The 23,419-nt window shown below is 44.4% G+C and overlaps 1 protein-coding gene across 1 annotated transcript in view; it reads right to left on the bottom strand.

Annotated features, from left to right (window-relative positions):
- Iqgap2 (IQ motif containing GTPase activating protein 2) overlaps nt 1–23,419 on the bottom strand; it is a 264,615-nt gene that overhangs the window by 124,468 nt on the left and 116,728 nt on the right. Inside the window, exon 3 of the mRNA XM_029544180.1 lies at nt 12,310–12,466. Coding sequence (XP_029400040.1) covers nt 12,310–12,466 — 157 coding nt within the window. The remainder of the gene's footprint in view (nt 1–12,309; nt 12,467–23,419) is intronic.

The following is a 23,419-nucleotide window of genomic DNA, read 5'->3' on the forward strand; positions in this document are numbered from 1 at the left end:
TCTCTCTCTCTTCCTTCCTTTCTCTCTTTCTTTTTCCTTCCTTCCTTCCTTCCTTCCTTCCTTCCTTCCTTCCTTCCTTCCTTCCTTCCTTCCTTCCTCCCTCCCTCCCTCCCTTCCTTCCTACTATGTTGCTCTGGAGTGCCTAAAACTTGTTATGTAGCCTAGGTTGGCACTTCACTAGCCTCTGCTACCTGAGTGCTAGAATTACAGGCATGCACCACCATGACCCAGTTCTACACAGGATTTTTTTTTTAACCTAAATGCCTGTTTGTTTGTCTGTCTGTCTGTTTTTGTCATGGACGTCCATCTCTACAGAAATCCTGGAAGGTATAAAGAGGGAAGTACAAACCATCCTATAATACAGAGCTAATTTCAGTATGCATTACTTACATTTTAATAATAATCCCGACTTTTTACAAGAAGTAAATATTCAGCAGAAATGCCATCTGACCTTTTTCTACATGGTAAAGCCAGTCTTTCCTTTCTACTTCAGAGTCCCACTTCATGATGCTATATCGGGTAATGAACCACAAAGAACCTTAAACTAGCTTGTGTTTTTCATTTGATGCATAATAGAACATAATCTATCTCACATTGATTTGAAATGAGTATGTAAAAAAAAAAGTAACTATAGCAAGTTTCATAAATAATTAACACCCAATGAAGGACAATCACATTCAACAAGACTGGCTCATCCTGGCCTCTCTGAGCTTCCAACACTGAAGAGTTTACTAAATCAAAGGCGTTCTCGTTGCTGTTAGAAATTACAAAACATAAGCAAGTTAATATTCAATGAATGCTTAATAAAACTCACTAGTCTTGATTGCACAATGTGTTTCAAGTACTTTATGTAAATTGTCTCTAATTTTCCAAATACCTTTCAGCATAAATGCTAGTCCTACTTTTTAAATATGGGGAAAGGCAGGTCAAAAAAGATAAAGTGACTTGTCTAAAGTGAAGTGGCTCTAGAGAACTGGGATCTGTACATGACCAGGTCTCTAACACCTTCTGAGTGCCGATGCTCCTGGCCCTTGGGGGTGGGGGGAGGGCGGGAGAACGTGGAGTCTAAGGATGGGTTATTCTTCAGAAGGAGGAAATCAGTTAGGTGTTATAAACTAGCTAGGAATAGAAAGGAGTGGGGAAGGTGGGAGAAAAAAGATAAATGGGATAGGAAAGAGGGAAGATACTATTAGTCAGGACATAGTATCTGTTTATAACGCAGCAGCATAAATGTTTGCAGAATTCCAGCAGTCCTCAGACAAGAGCAGTCTGTAACCACGGGAGAACAAGACAGACACAATGCTTGAGTCTGAACAGAGGTGTGGATGAGGACCACCTGCATACAACTGAACAACTAAAGGTTTTCCTATCTGACATGGTAATTGTGGAATGTGATGCAGTCTGGGTTATAAATGACCGTGTATTTCCCATTCAGGTTTCTAAGTAAAAATGACCAAGATTCTGAGTTGATGCCACTTCCTGAAAACACCGAAAAGAAAACTAATATGTATGTTCTTAAGTCTGTATTAGCATCACCCAGCAGAAGCCACGATCTGTGCTAAGACCGTTCCTCCTCCCTCTCCTTACTGTGACCCTGCGTGTCCACTTCTTTTCTTGTTCCACTGAGTTAATGGAACAACTTCAGTCAGCTCGAGTTCTGGCAACAGTGGTTTGGGCTTCAACAATCTCAAATCATGTCGTGTAAAACGCCATTGCCCTTTTTTAGTGGTATTGTTAGGCGAGGAATCTCAGAAAAGTTGCAAATCCTACTGTACCTTCCTTCCTTCCTCAGCCTTAAAATGCTGTTCTGAGCCTGTGAGATTACAATGAGAACAAAGAGAAAGTTCTTAGCGGCCAAGTAGAGCTGAAAACGCAGAGGGCATCAGCCATTACCACCAGGACACGCCTTGCTAGGCTAGACACTTCCACTCACATATAAGGTCAGAAAAAGGTCTCTGCTTCATATACGGGGACTGACTGATAGGGCGGGCATGTCTACAGAACTCCAACGGATTTCAGTTCCTTGTCTCAAACATCTGAAAAACATCAACTTCAGAACCTGGAGCTCCATACTCACTCACTTAAAAACTGTGCTTCTGGTGCGGAACCATCTCAGTCTATGGACTTGCTTCAACCAGCATGGAAGCTGATTTTCTTAATGGGCTCAAAATAATCTCTTCCATTGTAGTTCATTTTGGAATCCTTTTTTTAAAAAAATCAGTCCTACATATTAATATGTGATGAGATGACATGGCTATTTTTAACCAGAGATGCTTCTGTCTAGCTAACGTGCTTATATTTCATATGGAACAATACATTCTTTCTTCTAATTTCACATTACAGGTGCGTGCTCATTTTCTATTACTGAGCCGTCTCCCTGCCAGGAAATGAAGTTCATCCTGTTCCAGTTACATAGATGAAAAATTATGCAAGTCTTATTTGGACCTAACTTCCTGCATATTGGAACCAGTGTACTTTGGCTCTGCAAGACAGTCCAGAACTGTAACAATTGTCCCACAATATTTATTTTATAGATGAGGAAACAGAGGGTACATACACGTGTGCATGATACTCCAAATGCCATTTGTGTTGAATGCAACAGACTAAGAGTAAAGGCTCTGGGATGGATAGATTTGTCAACTTACCACAGTCTTTAATCACCAAGTAAGAAAGTTTCAAAAATGAGAGATTATCTAGATTATCTATCTAGATTATATTAGAACAATGTGCATGTCTCCCGGGGGCACCTTTGATTAGGTTAATAGATGTGAGAAGACTCTGTCCACTGTGGGAAGCACCATTCCCTTGGCTTGTGTCCTAGAGAGTGGAGAAGATGAGCTGAATAACTGGCATGTAAGTCTTCATTTCCTTCTGTTCTTGACTGTGATGTGACTAGCTGACTTAAGTTCCTGACACCTTGATTACCCCACTATGCTAGACTGTAACCTCGTATTGTGAACTACAATAAACCCTTTCTTCCATAAGCTGCTTTTTGTTGGAATAGATTATCACAGTAACAGAAGTTGTTAAAGTAGAACAGGCTCTTTGCTGAGCCCTGATTCTGAATCCAGACTCTGGTCATGCTGCTGCTGACAGTGGCTATGACCTAGCATGGCCCTCAGGGAACACATACCAGGTATTTAGCTTTTCACCCACAGCCATCACCTGAGTCTTTTACTAAGTCCCCTCTCAAAATGTTCTTCCTGCACTCTTCCTTGACCATGCATGGATGAGGTGATAGCTAACACGGACTATCAATGGGACAAGATCTAGAATCACCAAGGAGACAAATCTCTGGGCATCTGTGAGTTTCTGCATTGAGTTAATTGAGATGGAAATTATCCTATGGCTGAATAGCTTGGGCTGGATTAAAAGGCAAAAGCAAGCTGAGCACCACAGTTGTCTCCTTTTCTTCCCTCCTCATTGCAGTCACAGGGTTACCTGCCATCTGCTCCTTCTGCCGCTGTGACTTCCTCACCATGACAGACTGCCCCCTCATCTGGGAGCCCAAATAAAGCCTTTCTTAAGCTCCATTTTAAAAGGTGTTTTGTGGCAGGGGCAAGAAAAATATAGCATTCTTCTTTTGTTCTTTCTAATCTTGGAGTAAACCTTCCAACAAAGAAGTCAGGTTCTTACTCATTGCCATCTGTCATCAGTGTACTGTACAACTTCTGTACAGAAGTACACAAGGGTCACAAGTTATAACTGCACAGTGATGGCGTACCCAGCCACAGACACCACAACGTCAGAACTGCTCTGCTAGTCTCACCTAGAACAGGGCCCGGGGTAGGTGCTGAGAGTGTCACATAGAAATGAACCTTACTCCATACAGATGGAATGTCTCTTATCAGATGTCCTTGGGATCCAGAACTGTTTCAGACTTCAAAGTTTTCCAGACCTTGGAATATTTGCTTAGATGTTATCGACTGACAATCTCTAGACGAAAAATCTAAAACCAGAATACTCTGCTGTCTAAAATCCTTTGGTTCCCAGAGTTTCAGACTTGAGACCGGTCCAGAGTTTAGATTTTCAAACAGGAATATTAACCTGCACATGTGTCTCTTATAGAACAACTTCCCCTTCTTTACCTGCACTATCATTTTTATGCCAATGCCATAAATATGCCATTTTATGCCAGTCTATTTGAACAACGGCTCTCAAACCTTACTATAACCCCAGACTCTCCTATAGGTGAATCTCCTCATAAAACCAAAAGATGGTATTCAACTCAGCAGTGAGGGGAAGAGCTCAGTTTGTGTTCACACACACTCGTCATAGGCCCTCAGAGGAGGCAGAAGGTTAGACTCTAAACTCCTGAGTGAGCTCCAAGGTGTAGTGGCTTGAGAGAGAAATGCCTGCCTTATATTTTTGGTTGTGAGCCTAGGAGGAGCTGTTTCCTGAGAGGCTCTTCCAGAGCCTGACAAATACAGAGGTGAATGCTCACAGCCAACCATTAGACTGAGCACAGGGTCCCCAACAGAGGAGTCAGGGAAGGGAGTGAAGGAGCTGAGGGGGTTTGCAACCCCATAGAAAGAACAATAATATCAACCAACCAGACACCCCCCCCCCCAGAGCTCTCAGGGACTAAACCACCAACCAAAGAGTGCACATGAAGGGACCCATGGCTCCAGNTACAGAGGTGAATGCTCACAGCCAACCATTAGACTGAGCACAGGGTCCCCAACAGAGGAGTCAGGGAAGGGAGTGAAGGAGCTGAGGGGGTTTGCGATTTGCAACCCCATTGGAGGAATGACAATATGAACCAACCAGTACCCCCAGAGCTCTCAGGGACTAAACCACCAACCAAAGAGTGCACATGAAGGGACCCATGGCTCCAGGTGCTTATGTAGCAGAGGATGGCCTTGTTGGGCATCAATGGGAGGAAAGACCCTTGGTCCTATGAAGGATTGATTACCCAGTGTAGGGAATGCCAGGGCTCAGAGGCAGGAGTGGGTGGGTGAGGGAGCACCCTCATAGAAGCAGGGGAGGATGGGATAAGGGGTTTCCAGAGGGGAACCGGAAAGGGGATGATATTTGAAATGTAAATTAAGAAAATATCCAAGAAAAGAAAAGAACGCCCCCCCTCTTAGCTCAGGCATTTGAATACTTGACACCCCCCCCCCACCATTGGTGGCACTGTTTGGGAGGTTTAGACTGTGGGGCCTTGCTGAAGGAATGTCACTGGGAATGAGCTTTAAGAGTAATGCATTGCTATTTCTTGTTTTCTCTGCTTCATGCTTGGCATCCAGGATGCATGCTTTTTGCTCCCTGTTCCATTTGTGGTGTCTAATGCTGGGTACCACGTCTCTACCCTACCATCATAGACTCTTATCCCTCTGGAATGGTAAGCCAAAGTAAACCCTTTCCTCCATGAGTAGCCTTGGTTACTGTGGACTTTCATGGCAACAGGATAGTGACTAAAAAATTGGTTCCTGATAGTGAGCTGTTGTCTGACCGTTGTTCTTGGGAGGAATGCGGAAGAGTTCAGAACTAGAGTAGAAAAGACGACTAACGATTCAAATAAGGCTTGAGAGGTTGTCCTAGTGGGAACCTGGAAGACGGTGCCGAGAGCAGAGTAGACTGTAGACTAGACTCAAGAGTTTCCAGAGGGAAGCAAGGACTGTTAAAGGAAGCTGGGCTAGAGACCCAGGCTGGCCAGTTTCTATATGAACTTGACACAGGCGAGAATCATTTTGTAAGAGGGAACATCAATTGAGAAAAATGTTCCCATCAGACTGACCCATGGGGAAGGCTAGTGTGTGTTTTCTTGTTGGTAATTGTTTTTTTTTTTTTTTTTTTTTTTGAGAGGGACCACCTCATGTTGGTGGTGCAGCTCCTAGGTAGGGCGGTGGTCCTGGGTGTTATAAGAAAGCAGGCTGAGCAAACCACGAAGAGCAAGCCAGTGAGCTGCACTCCTCTACGATGTCTGCATCAGCTCCTGCTTCTATGTTCCTGCCTCGAGTTTCTGCCTTGACTGCCTTTGATGGTGGACTGGGACCTGAGCTGTGTAAGCTGGAACAAACCCTCTCCTTCTCAAGTTGCTTTTGGTCATGAGGCCCCATCACAGTCACAGAAACTCTAAGACAATCTCATTCCCGTGGACAGTTTGTCAAAGAATCTCGCTGTGTTCTGCCTGTGCCCTATGAACTTGCCTGAGGCTAGATTTAAAGAGTAATCGACCAATTTCTTTGACAAAGGCAACTCCAAGGCAACATAATATTGAATCTGTGGTGTGGTTTATTATTATGAATCACTTTCATGCAAGTCTGCAATGAAAACAAACAGGTAGATACAAAGAAATATAAAATGTACAGTCTGAAGAGAAACAGAGTGTACCCGGAAACTCAACTGGTGTGGCCAGGACGTGTGCTGTACGAGATCAGATTGTCATCAGTAAGCAGAGACGCATGCCCTGTGCTGAAATAAAGGGAGGGATACTCTCAAGGCAAGATTACATCTATCTAAGCTTTCAGCTTCTGAAACAGCCTAAGGTGTTTTCTGCCCCTAGAAAGCAACTGAATGAAAGCTCAGATGCTAATGTGGTTCAAGGCAGGCTGGGGTCCCAAGCTGGCAGCCACACTTGGCAGTGTCATTCACATGATGCTGGTTGCAGGGGCGAAAAGGATGCAAGGGTGAAGAGGCTGCATCCTCTGCACTTCAGAGTGCTACGGAGGACAGGAAGCATGCAGCAAGGAGCACCTGACTGAAGACTCCAAAAGGCCACTGCAGGAAGCTATAAAAAATGAAGCAGCCCTGGTTACAGGGGAGACCCCAAAATGTTAGAGAGGGCAGATGTGGCATATACGCTAAGGAGAACAGCACAGTGGGCATGGAGTAAGCCCCAAAAGAGGATGCTCACAGTGGGGAGCAAAGCTGGAAGAGGGGCTCCCCTAAGCTTTCTGAGATTAAAGTCCCAGGCATGGGATATAGTGTTTGGTGTTAGCCCTGCTGGGCTTCCGTCTTGCTTGGGTTCCGCATTTCTTCACTTTGCTGTCATTTCTCCCTCTTGGAATGACAAGGTATGTTTTTGTGCCATTGTATGTTGGAAGTATGTAATTTGCCTTTTGATTATCTAGGGGGTTACAATGAAGAAATTGCCTTGAGTCTCAGAAGAGAGTTGGAAACAGTGCTCAGTCCGTGAAGGACTGTGGGTACTTTTGAAGCTTATATAAATGCATCTTGCCCTATGCTATAGCTATAAGAGGATACAGGGCGGGGAGTAGAATGCAATTGTCCAAATAAGAAATGTCCCCCGTGGCCTGGGCATGTGAACACTTGGTGGCATTATTTGGGAGGTTTAGAGGGTTGGAGAAAGTATGTCACTGGGGTGGGCTTTGAGAGTACAAAGCCTTGCTAGTTCTAGTTTGTTCTTTCTGCTTTGTACTTGACTTCCAATATACCTACTCTCAGCTCTCTGTGCCTACTGCTATGCCCATGCTATGCCCACTGCCATGCCCACTGCTTGTTCCCACCGTTCTACTGTGCTATCACGAACTCTCACCTCTGAGCCCTAAACCAAATAAAATGTCTCTCCTATTAAGTTGCCATGGTCATGGTGTTTTTATCACAGGAACAGAAAAGTCACTACTACACAAGAACAACACACAGACACAAGGCAGGCTCTGGCTTCTTTGAAGCTGACATGTAAGCCTTCATCTAGCCCCTCCCACAAGCCAAACCCTGCACTCCTCACTGTGGACCAAGCGCAAAACAATCTTCAAAAACGTACTTTAATTTGTGTGTGTGCGTGTGTGTGTGTGTGTGTGTGTGTGTGTGTGAGAGTGTGTGCGCGCGCACGCACGTCTGTGTGTTTGTGTTTCAGCACTTGTGTGGAAGTCAGACGACAATTTGCAGGAGCCGTTTCTCTCCTCCCACCATGAGTTCCAGGGACCAAACTTGAATCACCAGGCTTGGCAGAAACTATCTTTACCCACTGAGCCATCTTGCCAGCTCCTAAGAGACACTTTCCCATATACTTATTGTGAGGTGTGTTGAGGTTTGGTCTATTTCTATGCTGTGTATTATAATTGTAGATTCTATACCCAAAGCTCTAGGCCTACCTAGACTTCTCACGTTTACAAGCTTTTGTTGTGCAAACCTTGTTCCTTGATTTAAAACCATTGGCTAAATAATATTGGCTACAGCCAATTACTGAAGGGATTAGAGGTAGGTGGGTTTGAAGTGACATGGTTGGAGGTGTGGGGGGGAGACACGAGGAGAAAAGGAAAAAAGAGAGGTGGGGGGAGCTACTATGAGGGGAGATGGACCATGAGCACATTGCCAGAAGAAACAGCAAGTATCTGGGGTACAGCACTGGGGAGATAGCCAGAGCAGCAGTTAGAAGAGTAGATTAGGGGTTACCCCCCCCAAGTAACTCTCAAAGCCAAATAAAATATCATAGTCTGAGTCTCACTTATGTGTAAGCCAGTTGGGGATAAGCTTAAATTGGTTGTACTACAAAGCGTCCGAGAGAGACAGTAACAGGTACCACAGCACATATAACATGGTCACATATCCTAGTACAGAATATGGAGTACTCATATGTGGAGGACTCATATATAGCACCCCGGATGTCCTTCTAACCCGGAATCAATGAGGCACCAGGGACCTAGACTGACTGACAGACAAGACTGACTGGCAAGTGGATGGCTAATTTGGCTGTTCTGTCTAACACTGTGCCTTAGAGGGATCAAGGACACGGCCCTCCTTGGGGATGTATGTCTATCAGGAAGGTTGTGTTTTATAGCTGTAGTAGGAACCTGTGTTTTCTGAACTCATGGTTTTCCTGATGACACACTGAAGTGCCACACCTATGTTAGGGGGCATCCATTATGTTTAAATATCCTCACTGTCATCTTACAATTTAGGGATCCTTGAAGAGACCACACAGTAGGCTTCTGCCCCCGAAGACTCAAGAATAGGAAGTTGTGTCACCTACTCATGAAGGTTTATCTCTTTTTGTTACTGTATCAAAAATCAAAAAGACTCTAATGTGAAATTTTATGATACCATGGAAAACTCCTAAGAATTTCTCTCATGAAAATCCTGTTCTCCAGAGATTCCACAGAGGGCCAGTTTTCACACATCCTGTGTTTTCCCTGGAACTCGGTGGCACAGAAGGCACCCACACCACAGCTGGTGACAGCCTCCCTCCTTCTGTCCCTTGTTCCGCATCATTTCTGCACAGCTGCCTTCCAGGGGCTTGCTGGGGTTGGAGACAGCCCCCGAGCACACTTTTCTCTCTTATGATACTTCCCTTACAATATCATCATCTGCTGGGGCCCTTGTAAATCCTGTTTCATAACAAGAGACTGACAATGGAAAGAGGCCTATTCCCCATTCCAAGGAGAAGTTGTCGTTCATTTTGATAGTCGGCTCTCCAATGCCTAAAGGTGTCTGATTAAGTACCTCTGACCCTGCTGCCATAGGGGCCTAGAGCTGATATGGGAGCAGATGCCTAATGCCCAGGTCTATGATGTTCAGAGAAAAAAGAGCCAGTCTGGAGTCGCCTCCAGGGCTCACATCCCAGAGGGTCTGTGTCTAAACTCGAGTCTCTCTGCTCCTCAGCCTGCCCATCAGGAAGAGCTGGCTCCTAATCCAGTGATATGATATTGACTAATGATATTGAGTCACTAACAGGCCTGGGTCTTGATAAGAACCACTTGACACCAGAGTCTAAAACGTGGATGCAAGTTCGTCTTGTGCATGGGGATGTAGGTTTCCTCTATGATTCCATAATTTAGAGATTCCCTAATCCCTAAACCTTACAACAACAAGAACAAAAACAACAACAACAAAAACAACAACAACAACAACAACAACAACAAAAACCCTGGATAATTTGCTATTTTAATAGCCTGTCAGGAACCCAAATGTCCTTTACTAAATGCAAACATTTGTTCCTAACAGCTTTCCAGACATAAACCTGTGCTACGTTGTCTGCCTGTCTAAGGCAGTGGTTCTAAATCCGTGGGCTGTGACCCCTTTGGGGGTTAAATAACCTTTCCACGGGGAACTCATCAGATAGCCTGCATATCAGATATTTACATCACAATTCACACCAGTAGCAATGAAGATAATTTTATAGTTAGGGGTCACCACAACATGAGGAACTATATTAAAGGGTTGAAACATCAGGAAGGCTGAGAAACCACTGTTCTAAGCAATGATGATGGACCCTAAAGATATTTGTCAAAGGCCTCTAGGCCTCTATCTACTGTGAGTTAAAAGTTATTGAAGTATTGATCTGAATCCAATATGTACATTCAAGAATATATGTTAGAGTAACAATTGTCCTACCTAATGCAACCTTTTAAAAGTCCATTTGCACAGAAAATGTATCACAAGATATCAAGTTATGAGGGGATTTAAAAAGTTGTTATTTGTGCTTTAATAATTTTATCTAAACTATATTTCCCATTTATTCCATTTCCAGCCATATTCTATATTTTCCTTTCAGCAGTAAGAAAAATAACTTTTAAAGATTGCAAATAAAATATCAGTATTACAAAATAAATGTGGGCTGGGGATACAGCTCAGTGTTAAGAACACTTGCCTAGCAATTCACAAAGCCTTGGGGTTTGTCTCTAATAAAGAGGGAACGGGGGCAGTGGTGGGGGGCGGGTAAGTGGACAGCTCTAAATGGGCTGGAGGTGTATGTCAGTGGTATGAGCATTTGCCTAGTATATGTGAGGGCCTGAAGTGGGAAACCAGCCTCACAGCACAGCACCGAAATGCAAACTTCCTAAGAGAATAAAGGACCAACCTTGGGTTGGGAAGACTCAGAGGATAAAGCATTCACTGTGCAAACATCAAGACCAGGGCCTGAATCCCCAGAACCTACATACATGCCAAACCGGTGTCGCATGCTAATAATCCCAGCCGTGGAGAGGAAGAGTGGCAGGGGATTCCTGGGACAAGCCATCTAGCTAGACTAGTGAGAATGGGTGAGCTCTGGGTTCTGAGAGACTGCCTCAGTAATTCGGAGAGTGATGGAGGCCTTAATGCACACGTGCATTGACCCCCACATCTACCTGCACACATGCAAACATGCATATCATAGACACACAAAAAGGAAGGGGGGGGCGAAGATCAAGTTTCCAAGCAGCTTGAACCCTTGACTTGTAGCAGATAAGCTATGGCGTTTTCTGTAACAGACATCCTCTGCCCCGCCTACTAAACTAACTCCTGAAGAGATATCTTCTTGTCTACCTGTCCTTCTACTTTCATGTCTTATTTTTGGCCTCTGAGTTCATGAGTCTACTGAGGGTGACTTACAGGGGCGTGGGTGAGGGGTAGTTAAGGTACAAGAGTCATTTTCCAGAGGTTATGCTACTGAAGAAACTGTCTCTCTCCCAGTAACCACTACCTACCTATTAACCCTCAGGGAGGAGTCAATTTTGAATATTTCTCTCCTTCAATACAGTTGGAAGACCAGTAAACTGTATTGTGAAATGGAGGTACAGTGTACTGTTGTGGATTTGGTTTAACGCTTGTACTATGTTAATTGGATTTCCCCAAATTGCACAAGAATCCTGCTTGTAAGATGCTGAGGGTCCCTGCCCTGACTGGTAAATAAAGTTGCCAGTGGCCAATGGCTGGGCAGGGAGACAGAGGCGGGACTTGAGGATTCTCAGGCAAGGGGACCAAGAGAGGAAGACAGATGGAGAATCGCCTTGTCTGAGAAGGAGAGAGACGCCTGAATAGTGCAGGACACAGAGAGAGTCAATATGTAAGAGTAGGGGACCATGGTCCAAGAGGGCCTGGGTCCAGGGATGCCAGGCTTTAGAAATAATTCAGGAATATTGGATGGGAAATGTTAGCCACAGGGAGGTTTTGGAGTGGCCCAACCATTGAGCTGTTTAAGTAATATTAAAATATAAGGCTATGGGTGTGTGTGTTTCATTGAGGAAACACAGGACATTGGGGTGGGTAGCGAGGAACGCACCTCCACCACCACTGGGGAGAATTGAGCAGGATTTATCACCTACAACAATGGTGCACTCTTACTTTTACAGTTACCGACACTAATAGAGTCACAAAGACCTCCATGAAGGAATAACAGGGGTTGGGGGAGGCTTTGGGAACACCTAAACAGAGGCTTCTCAGCCTCTGTCTGGAAATAGAATGCATTCTTTCTTAAAGTACTTCAGCCACAGGAATGACTTGTTAACAAGGTTCCAAAGACCAAGGATATCTCTACCCCAAATCCTTACAGATGTATAGGAATGAAGAGAAATAAGGAAAAGGCCATAACAAACGTTTGCACGTAGCTGGAAGCCAAAAGTGCTTAGCCCCCGGGTCAGTTACCTTATAACGCGTCTGTTCCACGTCATAGATCTTCTTCTCTGATACCATTTTCGGAGCGAAGAACTTGGCTAACTTGGCGAGGTAGACCCCATTCCGGAGCCCTTCTTCCAGTTCGGTGGTTGGCGGCAATTCTTCAACTAAACAGACTTCCATCCACCTGGAAAGATCATAAAACATTCAGGTTTGATCGATTCCGGGCAGGCGACAGTCCATAAAGGGGGAGACGTGGTGCTTTGCTGTGTGCTGGAGACACGGGAAGAAAACGGGCCTCAAAGATCTTTCTGAGTCCAGGACTTCTGGTCAGAACAAGGATTCGGGACAGAAGGTGAATGAGAGGGTTTGGTTTAGAGGCACAGAACTCACTGGGTGCCAGGGCTTGTTAAAGTCACCTTTGTCTGAACCTTTGCCAGATCCCATCAGAGCCAGAGGGGGGGGGGGGAAGGCCAAATCATTTTGTAAGGGTGGAATTAGTCCTGCTGACATTAAAGAAAAAGACTTGAGACTTATAAGCTGGGCAATTCTTATAGAGGGGTACAGTCTAAAGTACTACAGTCAGTGCAGTTGACTGTGTAGAGTGGCTACCAGGAAACTCAGGACCATGGGAAATTCAGTGAGTGGCTTAGATTCCCTAAATAATACACTGGAATACATTAAACATACCCACATTTTGGAGGAGCATATAGTACCTACTGGGTTCTAAAAACATTTTATGTTTTTTAAAGATTAGATTAAATCTTAAGGCATTGTGCCAGGACTTCAGAAAGCAGAGCGCCAAGGTCATTGCTGGCCTGAGGACGCACAGTGGGAGAGAGGCCAGGCAAGCTCATGTTTCACACTGCGTGCCGAAAATCCTAAGTATGAACAGAATGCTCCTTCTGTCCCCTCCTGAGTCATACCTGTCCCTTCCTGGGTCATACCTGCGAAGACTGGCCGTTCTTAGAAGGAAAGTCCCAGCCCTGTCACCATGCCATTGATCCACACACCAATCCAGCTGTTAGTGTGAGCCCCACACCTCCCTCCACAGGCAGGTTCCCGGAGGTTATGGACACAACAGCCTTGGATGTGGGAGACAGTGAAGTGCTGTGCTGTGATCCTAACCCCTGGCCTGACCCAAACTGTGCATGCTGGGTATTTCTGTTCTGCTGTGGCTTTCAACAACTTTGAAAAGCTCAATAAACTCCTAGTAAGTAAGGAGGAATTACTGGATGATTACTAGGCACATAAATATAGAATATATGAGAAAAATATAAGCAAAAACCCTTGTTTTTAGAGCAAACATTATAATTCAGTGCTTAGCTTGGGCTGATTCCTGGAGCATTTCAAAATATGCACATATATACACATATAAACATGTAAGATATATGCATACATGCACATAATTACACACACACATATATATACATATACATACATATATATATATACATATATATATATATATATATATATATGTATATATATATACACACACATACAATGCAATATCAAGGAAAAAACAAGAGAACCATCTAAGAGAGGCTCTGTGTCTACTACTACATGGTAGGACGCAATAAGAAGGCATAGGGATGGATAAAGGGCAGCATGGGGTTACCCTGGACTTGGCCTATGTGAGCAGGCAGGAAGTGTGCACCCAGGTACTAGATAATCCCTAAGCATAAAGGGAATATATATATATTACACACACACACACACACACACATACCCCACAAGCTGGGTTCTGGAGGGCCTCACAGGGGGAGAAGTGATGACATCTGTTGTCACAGGAAGCAGGGAGCTCCTGGCAGCTTCCCAGTTGACAGCGGTAATTACAACCAATTAATCTGTATAATAGATGCCTCCGAGACACTGCTGAGGGACTGGGTGAGATGGCGAGAACTGGGAAAGGGGGAGGGGGACAGGAAACAGTTTGAGAGAAGCGTGACGGGGCGAGGGGAGAGCTTCGGCAAAGGGTCAAAAGGAAGTGCAATAGTATGAGCCGGAGAACGGCACACACAGGCTCCGCAGCCTCAGACATCTGGCCGGCCTCGTCTCTGCTAAACATCACCGGTAAAGACTTTCTCTGTTCTAATACCACAGGAGCACGTGAGCTGGAAGAACTCGGCGATCACGGACTGCATATCAGACACAAGGCGAGTGGCAGGTAGCTGTTGTACATGAGCCTTGCTTCATCAGCCTGAACCAAGATTACAGACTTGGAAAGAAAAAGGAATGAGAACAGGAAGAGAGTGCTGAGTCTTTGTTTTTGTTTTTGTTTTTGTTTTTGTTGTTTTTTTTAATGGGCTAAGTTAAAAGCCACCGTACAAAACGGAGCATGTCAGTCCAGTTAGCTTTCCGTCACTATAACAAAACGCCTGATGCAAATAGCTGATGAAGAGAAAAGGCAGCATTCTGTGGTGAAAGTTTGTAATCCCAGCTCTTTTGGAGGCTGAGACAGAAGGATAAGAGTTCAAGGCCAGCCTGGGCAACATAACAAACAAGATCCCGCCTCTAACATAGAAAGGGGTAGGGCAAACAAACAAATAAACAAACAAAAAGACAGAAAAGGTATATTTTGGCTCAATTTCGGAGATTTCCGTCCACAACTGGATGGAACCCATGGGGGTAAACTTCCTGTAAGGGTAACCAGATAGCAATGCCAGAGGGTGTATGGTGAAACAAGTTGTTCAATTCCTGGACAGGAAACACAACAGAGAGATGACACTGTGGAGGGTCCCCCAGTGCCACCCCTCCGCACACACCAAGGCTTCTCCTAACACGGATGTAGAGCACTCCTCAGTGGATACACCCCAGAGACTGAGCCTTTCCTGCATGGATCCCTGAGTCCATTCTGCACCAAACTACAGCACCAGGTTGCTAACTTAAACTAATTAGAACATCAAGCTATTTCACAGCAAAATACAATATGTTTTCAACCAATTATGTTTTCAAATAATTACCCTGCAAAGTACTGTTTATATCATATAGCAGTATATAAGTGCTTTGTAACAACTTGGTAATTGGGGTGCATGGAGGTACAATATATTGACAACTGGTAGGTGGAATACAGGGAGATATGTTGACAACCGGGAGCAAGGGGCCAGTATTCTAAAATAAAACCAACACTAAGTATAATATCTTAGATCTGAGCTTGCTTTAAAAAGCAAGATAACTGTATTTGTTTTGACTGCTTTTATATGCATTCCAATGCCTTAAAATACTTAGGATATAAAAAGCTTAGGTTAGCTATAGCCTTTCAAAATCTGGACAAATCTGGTAAACTAGGGATGTTGCTCAGTTGGTAGAGCATCCGTCTGGCATGAATGAAGCCCTATGGTTTGATCCATAGAACTGAACAAATTGGTTAAGGTGTCTCAAGCCTGTAATATCAGCATTTGGAAGGTAGAGATAGGAATATCAGAAGTTCAAGGTTATCCTTGGCTACATAGAGAATTCAGGGTAAGCCTGGGATACATCAGAATCTGCTTCAAAACAACAAGTAGAGACAGACAGACAGACAGACAGACAGACAGACAGACAGATAACAGTGAGCACCTAACATACACTTATTTAATGATAATTTCTGTATCATGTTACACAGCGGAACCTTATAAAATGCTGTTTAAATACTGGATTTCATGCTTCATGGCAATATCATCCAGTCTTTGTGTCCAGCCTGCAAGGAAGAGCTAGGGTTACCACTATTGGATGAGTTTTGGCATCTCTTGGACCCTGAGAATTATTTGAGAAAACTTACCTTTCTTGAAGCTCTTTAAACCCCAAGGACACACTTTTGGATCTTGAAGGAGCCAATGAAGTGGCCAAGGGCTTCTGCTAGTATATTCCCAACTGTGAACTTCCCCTATCTCACCAACAGAAGAACACACCCTGCAGTCCAGGACCCACAGCTTGTTAACGTGCTAACAAGTCATTCTCAGCTTCTTCCACAGAAGTCATGCATGCCACGGTTTGGAAATACAGTGTGCTCTCCTCCCAGCATATAAGCCAGATTGCTGGCAGAAGGAGCAGGTTCTTGGGGGGTATCTACCTGCTCGGTCTCCATTTGTCACACTTGGTAACAGGCGTGGTCAATAGTCTGGGCTACCTCCTGAGGGAGCAAAGATGAGGGACAAGGTAGAGGCTGGCTGTGTGAAGCTGAGAGACTGTCTGAAAAGAGTGCCTTACAGGGACTGCCGCAAACGTACACTGTGTCTCATGGTTCTGGGAAGATGCAGCTCGGAAACTAGTACCAATGACCAGTCAATAAATCGTCAATACACAGAAGCCCATTCCTCTGGGACAAGTGGCAGGTTTTGCTAACAGAATCAGGTTGGGAAAACTGATGGTGATATGAAAGTATGAAAATACTTCATAATGAGGAGGAAACAGAGATGTGCACATCTGTAAAGAATGAGGGTCATCTCAGGGTAAATATCCCTGTGATCCATCTCGTTAAAGTGTACAGACACTATATTGTTCAACGCAAAGGCTAGGAGACGGCTGTGTAGGTCCTGCACGGGGTCTGTCTCCCAGCCCACTGTGACTGGAGCTGATGCACAGGGATGATGGCTTACCCACTCAGGGCCTGGCTCATGCAAATCTTCCATGGAGGGTTTTTGTTTTGTTTTTTTTTAAGATTTATTTATTTATTATATGTACGTACACTGTTGCTGTCTTCAGACACACCAGAAGAGGTCATCAGATCCCATTACAGATGGTTGCGAGCCACCATGTGGTTGCGGGGAATTGAACTCAGGACCTCCAGAAGAACAGTCATCTTAACCTTTGAGCCATCTCTCCAGCCCCCCATGGAGGTTTTTAAAAATACAATGTTTTGGCCGGGCGTAGTGGCTCACGCCTTTAATCCCAGCACTTGGGAGGCAGAGGCAGGCAGCTTTCTGAGTTCGAGGCCAGCCTGGTCTACAGAGTGAGTTCCAGGACAGCCAGGGCTACACAGAGAAACCCTGTCTCAACAAACCAAATAAAAACAGAAACAAACAAACAAACAAAAAACCCAAACCAACAAACAAAAAAACCCAATGTTTTAGTTAATTAACTCCTTGAGAGTTTTATTCGCGTGTTCAAGGTATTCTGATCACAGCCACCCCTCATTGCCTCCCCAGTCTTTTCCTGGATCTATCCCTCAATTTCCCACCCTCTCCCAACTTTCTTCACTGGGAAATTCCATTGTTAGACCTATCATGTTTTATCTATCCACTCTTCAGTTTGTGGTCCACTGGTTCACAGCTCATGTTTTGGCCATTATGAGTTAGTACTTATACAAAACATTACTGAATGTGTTTTTACCAGGAGCAGAATTGCTAGGTCATATGGTATGATGGTTAATTTCAACAGCTTGGTAGGATTGCGAATCACCATAGAAACAAATCTCATAAGGAGTTATCTAGATCAAGTTAAATGAGGTGGGATAACACCCCCTTCCCCACCCTCCCTCACCCCCATCCCCTGCTAAGGCGATACCATTCCTCAGGCTGTGACCTCAGGCTGACAAAAATATAAGAAAGAAGTGGAATATAAGCAGCCCCTGCTTCCTGACTGCATCACAGCGTGTTCGGCTACCTCCTGTACCTCCCACCACCATACTGTCCCTGCCACGATACACTACATCCCCTGGAACTTGAAGCCCCGATAAACCCTTCCTTATAGTGTTTTTCTCACAGCAACAAGACAATAAGTAATGCATACAGTAGCTCTATGTTTATCTTTTAGGTTCTTATGCCTGTTTTCTAAAGCAGTCATATATGGTGACAGGACAGGCTATCTTGATTCTTTTGGATGTATATATACACTTATCTTAGCACTGTATGTTAAAAAGATTACATTTGTTGAATAGTCTTGGTACCTCCCAAACAGATCAATCGTCTGTAAAAGTAGTGTCTATTTCTAAATCTTCATGTCATCTGCCATGATCTACTGTGTCTGTGGTTTATGTATGGATAGTGCGTAAAGCTGACAAGTAACCAGTCTGCCAGCACTCCCTGTGCTATCAAGAAATGTCTCAGAAACTAGACTGAAACGGGAACTGGCCCACCTCCCCTCTGCTGCCTCTGACCTTCCTGTACTTTCCCAGTCTTCCCACTAAAGACTTTTTCTGGCCCAAAGCACCAACGTGTGAACATCTCATTTCTAAATACAGATTGAAGCTGGGCATGGTGGTGCCTACCTTTAATCTTAGCTCTTGGAGGCAAAGGCAGGCAGATCTCTGTGAATTTGAGGCCATCCTGGTCTACACACAGTGCCTTTCAGGGCAAGACTACATGGTCAGACCCTGTCTTCAAAACAAAACAAAAAAACAACAACCACACACACACACACACAAAAAAAAAAAAAAAAAAAAAAAAAAAAAACCCTAAAAGCAAACCGACCACCACCAGTCCTCATAGGTTAAAGCTGCTTATGAACACCATGGGGCTGCTGGAGGCTTTGGCGTCAGCCTCCTTGTTGGAGGCAGCTCGGAGTACTAGCTCATACACAGCCGCAGCTTTTGTACACTGTAGGTGCGAGCAGAAGAAGCTCAAGAAGGTGGGATGGGGGCAAGTCAGGATGGAGGTGAGACAAGAAGAAAAGGTTTTCCAGCTTTGGATCCAGGTCTTAAGACAAAAAAAAAAAAAAATTAATTAATTAATTATCGTTTTGTCTTGCAAGAGGCAAAAAACAAAGAAATAAAACAAAAAAATAGCCTACAAAAATCCCACGGCAAAAGAGTCCATTCTTCTGCACTGTGCTGTGCCTTGATGGGAACAGCTGAGCCATTTGCTTTGGTTTCAACTCAGGAAATCACTAGCTATAAATCTTGATTTTTCTCATGCAGTAGTGAACAGAATGAATGTCCCCAAGGTAGAGCTGCTGGCCAAGATCAGAAAATGTGTTTATTTTTTTTTCCTACAAAAAACCCTGCTTCATGAGGCACCTTTCCCCATGAACTTTTAAGTGTCTCAAGTCTATTTCTCTCTCCATTGCTTAGCAGCAGCAGCAAGCATGCAGAACACTGCTTTAGAAGGAACACAAAAAGCTCTCTTCTTTGCTTTTATATGTAAAGTAATTGGCCACTCTTTACCTTTTGTCCCCACAGGAAGTAAAAATACATCAAAAATACAAAATTAAGAAGCCAGGGATAACTTTTTCATGAGCTACTGGCCCACGTAAAACTGCCACCACAACTCTCTCGGCATTATTAGCTCAGAGGAATGTGGGCGTAGAAAACCGCTGGTCTAAGGGGCACCCATGGGTCACCTTCCTACGTTCTTAAAAACTTGCTTGGTTCATTATAAGAAAGTAATACGAATCCAGTTAATTTCTTTAAAGCATAGGTGCACACATGCCAAGAACAGAAGCAGTACGGATGCTGTGGTGAGACATACCAAGGCAGAAGCAGGGGAATCTCAAGTTTGAGGCCAACTCTGGCTACAAAGAAAGCTCATATATAAATAAATGAAGGAAGGAAAGAAAGAAAGAAAGAAAGAAAGAAAGAAAGAAAGAAAGAAAGAAAGAAAGAAAGAAAGAAAGAAAGAAAGAAAAGATCTGGACCCTTGGGGGCTCAAAGAGACTGAGCCACCAACCGAAGAGCATACATGGGCTGGACCCGGCCCGTATGTAGCAGATATACAGTTCAGTCTTCATGTAGGTCCCCCAACAACTGGAGCAGGGACCGGCCTTAAGGCTGTTGCCTGTCTGTGGAATCCATTCTCCTAACTGCCTTGTCTGGCCTCAGTGGGAGAGGATACATTGTGGGGAATCCCAGGGGGCCTCAGCCTCTCAGAGAAGAAGGAGACGACTGGGAATGGGGAAGGACTGTGTGACTAAATAAATACATAGATAAATGGAGAGAGAGAGAGAGAGAGAGAGAGAGAGAGAGAGAGAGAGAGAGAATACATGGCTCTAATATTTGAATACTTGTAAGGAACAAACTAGAGTTTAGGAAGTTGATTTAACAGAACCTGTTGAGTTTGGCAAACATTTTCCAACACTGTTCCCTGGAACACTGGCTCAGTTAGACGCTAATAGACACCACTGGTGGAAATATAGGTATAAAGAGGATTTGGAAGCGTCTCAGATGGACATGAAGATGATGCTGCATATTGAATAAAAGGTCTTCATTATCCAATGGGCAAGCCCTTGGTTGACCATATTCTGGTATTTTGTATAAGGTAGCTTTTCTGTGTTACCACCACGGACGTTCGGTTGAGAAGACTGTTAAGTACTGAAAGTACAGCCTGGGTTCTCATTTATGGTAAGCACAAAGGGGGAAAAAAAATGAAAGAAGAAATTGTTAATCCAAACTAAAGAGAACTTGAAGATTTGGAGAAAAAAGAAAAGAAAAGAAAAACATAGCCAATCCATATTGGGAAAAAAAAAAAGTGAGGATGCTCTGGAAAGACTGGCCTGTCAATCCCTGGAATTGTCCGTGGTGTCCCTGGAGTTGTGAACTGGTGTGAGCTGCCTGCCATGTGGGTCCTCTGTGAGAGTGGTAAGTACCCTTCAAGCCGAGCTACGCTTGAGGCTCTGAGTCAATGCACTTTGCTTCTTCAAAAAACAGAGTTCTCGAGGGTCTCCAAGCATGCCTGTTTGCAGTCATATGTCAAAGCCATAACCTCTAGTAGCTCAAAGGCTGACTATATTTGGAGAGAAAGTCTTTAAAGAGATAAATTAAAATGGGGCCTTGAAGGTGGGTCGTAATCTAGTCTGTCTGGTGTCTAATAAGAAGGGGAACTTCGAGAATGGGGCACCAAGAGAAGAAACGCAACTCACAGGCAGCATGGTCTTGGATCTTCAGCCCTGTTTAAGCTGTTTAAGCACAAAATTCCCTGTATGTTCCGCCTACCCTTTCGCAATATAGCTTGAAGGTAATTTTACGCAGTTCTGGGGGTGTGTGGATTTTAACTGTAACGGACACTTGGCACATGAGGACAAGTCTGGATTTTCCATGGGGCATCGTGTCAAAGAGTTTTAGATTTTGGAGTATTTCACATTTTTATTAAGGGGTTTGTATTATTTGTTGGACCTTGCCACCGAGAGTGACGCTCTGTCTGTCTTGAGAAGCACACAGCACAAACTTCAGAGTAGACGCTCTTAACCTGTCCTGCTTATCAGATATTTATATTACAGTTCATAACAGCGACAAAAAAATACAGCTATAAAGTAGCAATGAAAATAATTTTATGGTTGGAGGTCACCACAAAATGAGGTCACAGTGTTAGGAAGAGCAAGAACCTCTGCTCTGTCGTAGGATGGATCAGGCTAGGCCAGTGCTCAGTTCTTGTGAGTTGCGTCCCCCCTCCCTTAGCTAAGCCAATCTCAGTTCCCTTCTTTGTAACATTGAGGATAACAGGAGGGTGGATGAGAGTTTACTGGAGCAGAGCTGGCGTGTCCAGCACATGGAAACACACATCTACTAAGTGGCAGCTATTTCAGCTCCTCAAACCCTAGAACCTCCCTCTGCCCAGCAGCTGTCAGGCCCTGCCGTACAGACGCCCCACAGCACTTAGGCTGGCAGATGTCCATGCCAAACTCCTCTTTTGCCACAGCCTGCCCATCTCCAGCGAATCCAACTTCATAGTCTATTGTCATCTACAAATTATAGCCTCCACTGATAATGAATAAGGTACTGTAAATATTTGCCTGTGTTTGTGACAGCCAGGTTGTCTCTAGAATGAGCCACTCACAACAGAGTAATGACAACGGCAAACAGCTGCCATCCCCGGTTACTTAGCATGTTGGCTCACGCTTAGCATGTAGTTGGCACTTCCAGGGATGCATTCTTATACCAGCTCAGGAAGCAGAGAGAGGCTGAGAGAACCAGTAAAAAGCGGTGCTGTGATTTAAATTCAGGCTGTCACCTCTGCGGGACACATCTCTGCCACACTGCACTCTGTTCTGACAAACCATTCAGGATTAGTGTGGTGAGCAGGGCTTAAGGCTCACTCCCTGGGACTAACTACTGATTGAGCAGACACTCAAAAGCCCTGTCTAAACGATTCAGATCTAAACTTCACTCTCCTAAAGCCAGGCCTTCTGGCCCTTTAATACAACACTAAGTTGGACACACTGTGATTACCTAAGGTTTCTAGAACAGTGGTTCTCAGCCTGTAGGTTGAACGACCCTTTCACAGAGGTCGCATGTCAGATACCCTGCATATCAGATGTTCACACTATGATTCATAATAGTAGCAAAATTATAGTTATAAAGTAGGAATAAAAATAATTTTATGATGGGGGGGAGTCACTAAAACCTGAGGTATAGTATTAAAGGGTCATAGCATTAGGAAGGTTGAGAACTGCTGTTCTAGAAACATTTGTGGAGTATAAATGTGCTCTGGGATTTAGATGCATGGAAACCTGACTTCAAACATGTTTCTGCAGTTTAGTCACTATCTCTTTGGGTCACAACAATCTTCCCTGGCCACAGTGCCCCCTTTGAGAAATTTGGGTCTAATGCAGCTAGGCCACAGAGCCGTCACGAAAACGGAGAGAGGTGTCATGCATGGGATCATCCTGTAAAAAAGTGGCCAGCATGCAGCAGGTGCTTAAGAGAGAAAGAAAGGAGGAAGCTGAGCTCGGCTTAACGATGCTCCAAAGGACGCACCACACTGTCCTCCATGGGGCAGCCTGGCCATGGGTCCCTCAACATCTACAGGCTAAAAAGTCCGTTTGCTGGAGACTGCTGGGACATAGGACACACCGTACAGGAAACCATGCTGCCGCCAGAGCTTCCGAGTACAAGTGCGCCAATGTACCAGGGTGTCCTATGGGTTCTCTAAAATGCTCCACGTGAGACTGAAGCATGGGGGCATTTGCAGTGCAAACCTCTTTCCATACTGTAAGAAAACCATAGTAGGTCCAGAGGAAGAGAATCGAAGAAAGAGGCAAAAGCACCAAGCGGCTCCCTGGCACGGCGACTGCACGAATACAGTGTGAATACAACCTGGGATGTGACGAAGCAGAGTCTCTTTCCCGGGTCTGTTTGTGCCGTGTGGATATCATCTAACCAAACACGATCTCCCTTCTTGCACTTTCCAACTTTTTCTTTTCTTTTTCTTTCTTTCTTTCTTTCTTTCTTTCTTTCTTTCTTTCTTTCTTTCTTTCTTTCTTTCTTTCTTTCTTTCTTTCTTTCTTT

The sequence above is a fragment of the Mus pahari genome, chromosome 11 (genome assembly GCF_900095145.1).
Source record: "Mus pahari chromosome 11, PAHARI_EIJ_v1.1, whole genome shotgun sequence".
NCBI classification, from domain to species: Eukaryota; Metazoa; Chordata; class Mammalia; order Rodentia; family Muridae; genus Mus; species Mus pahari.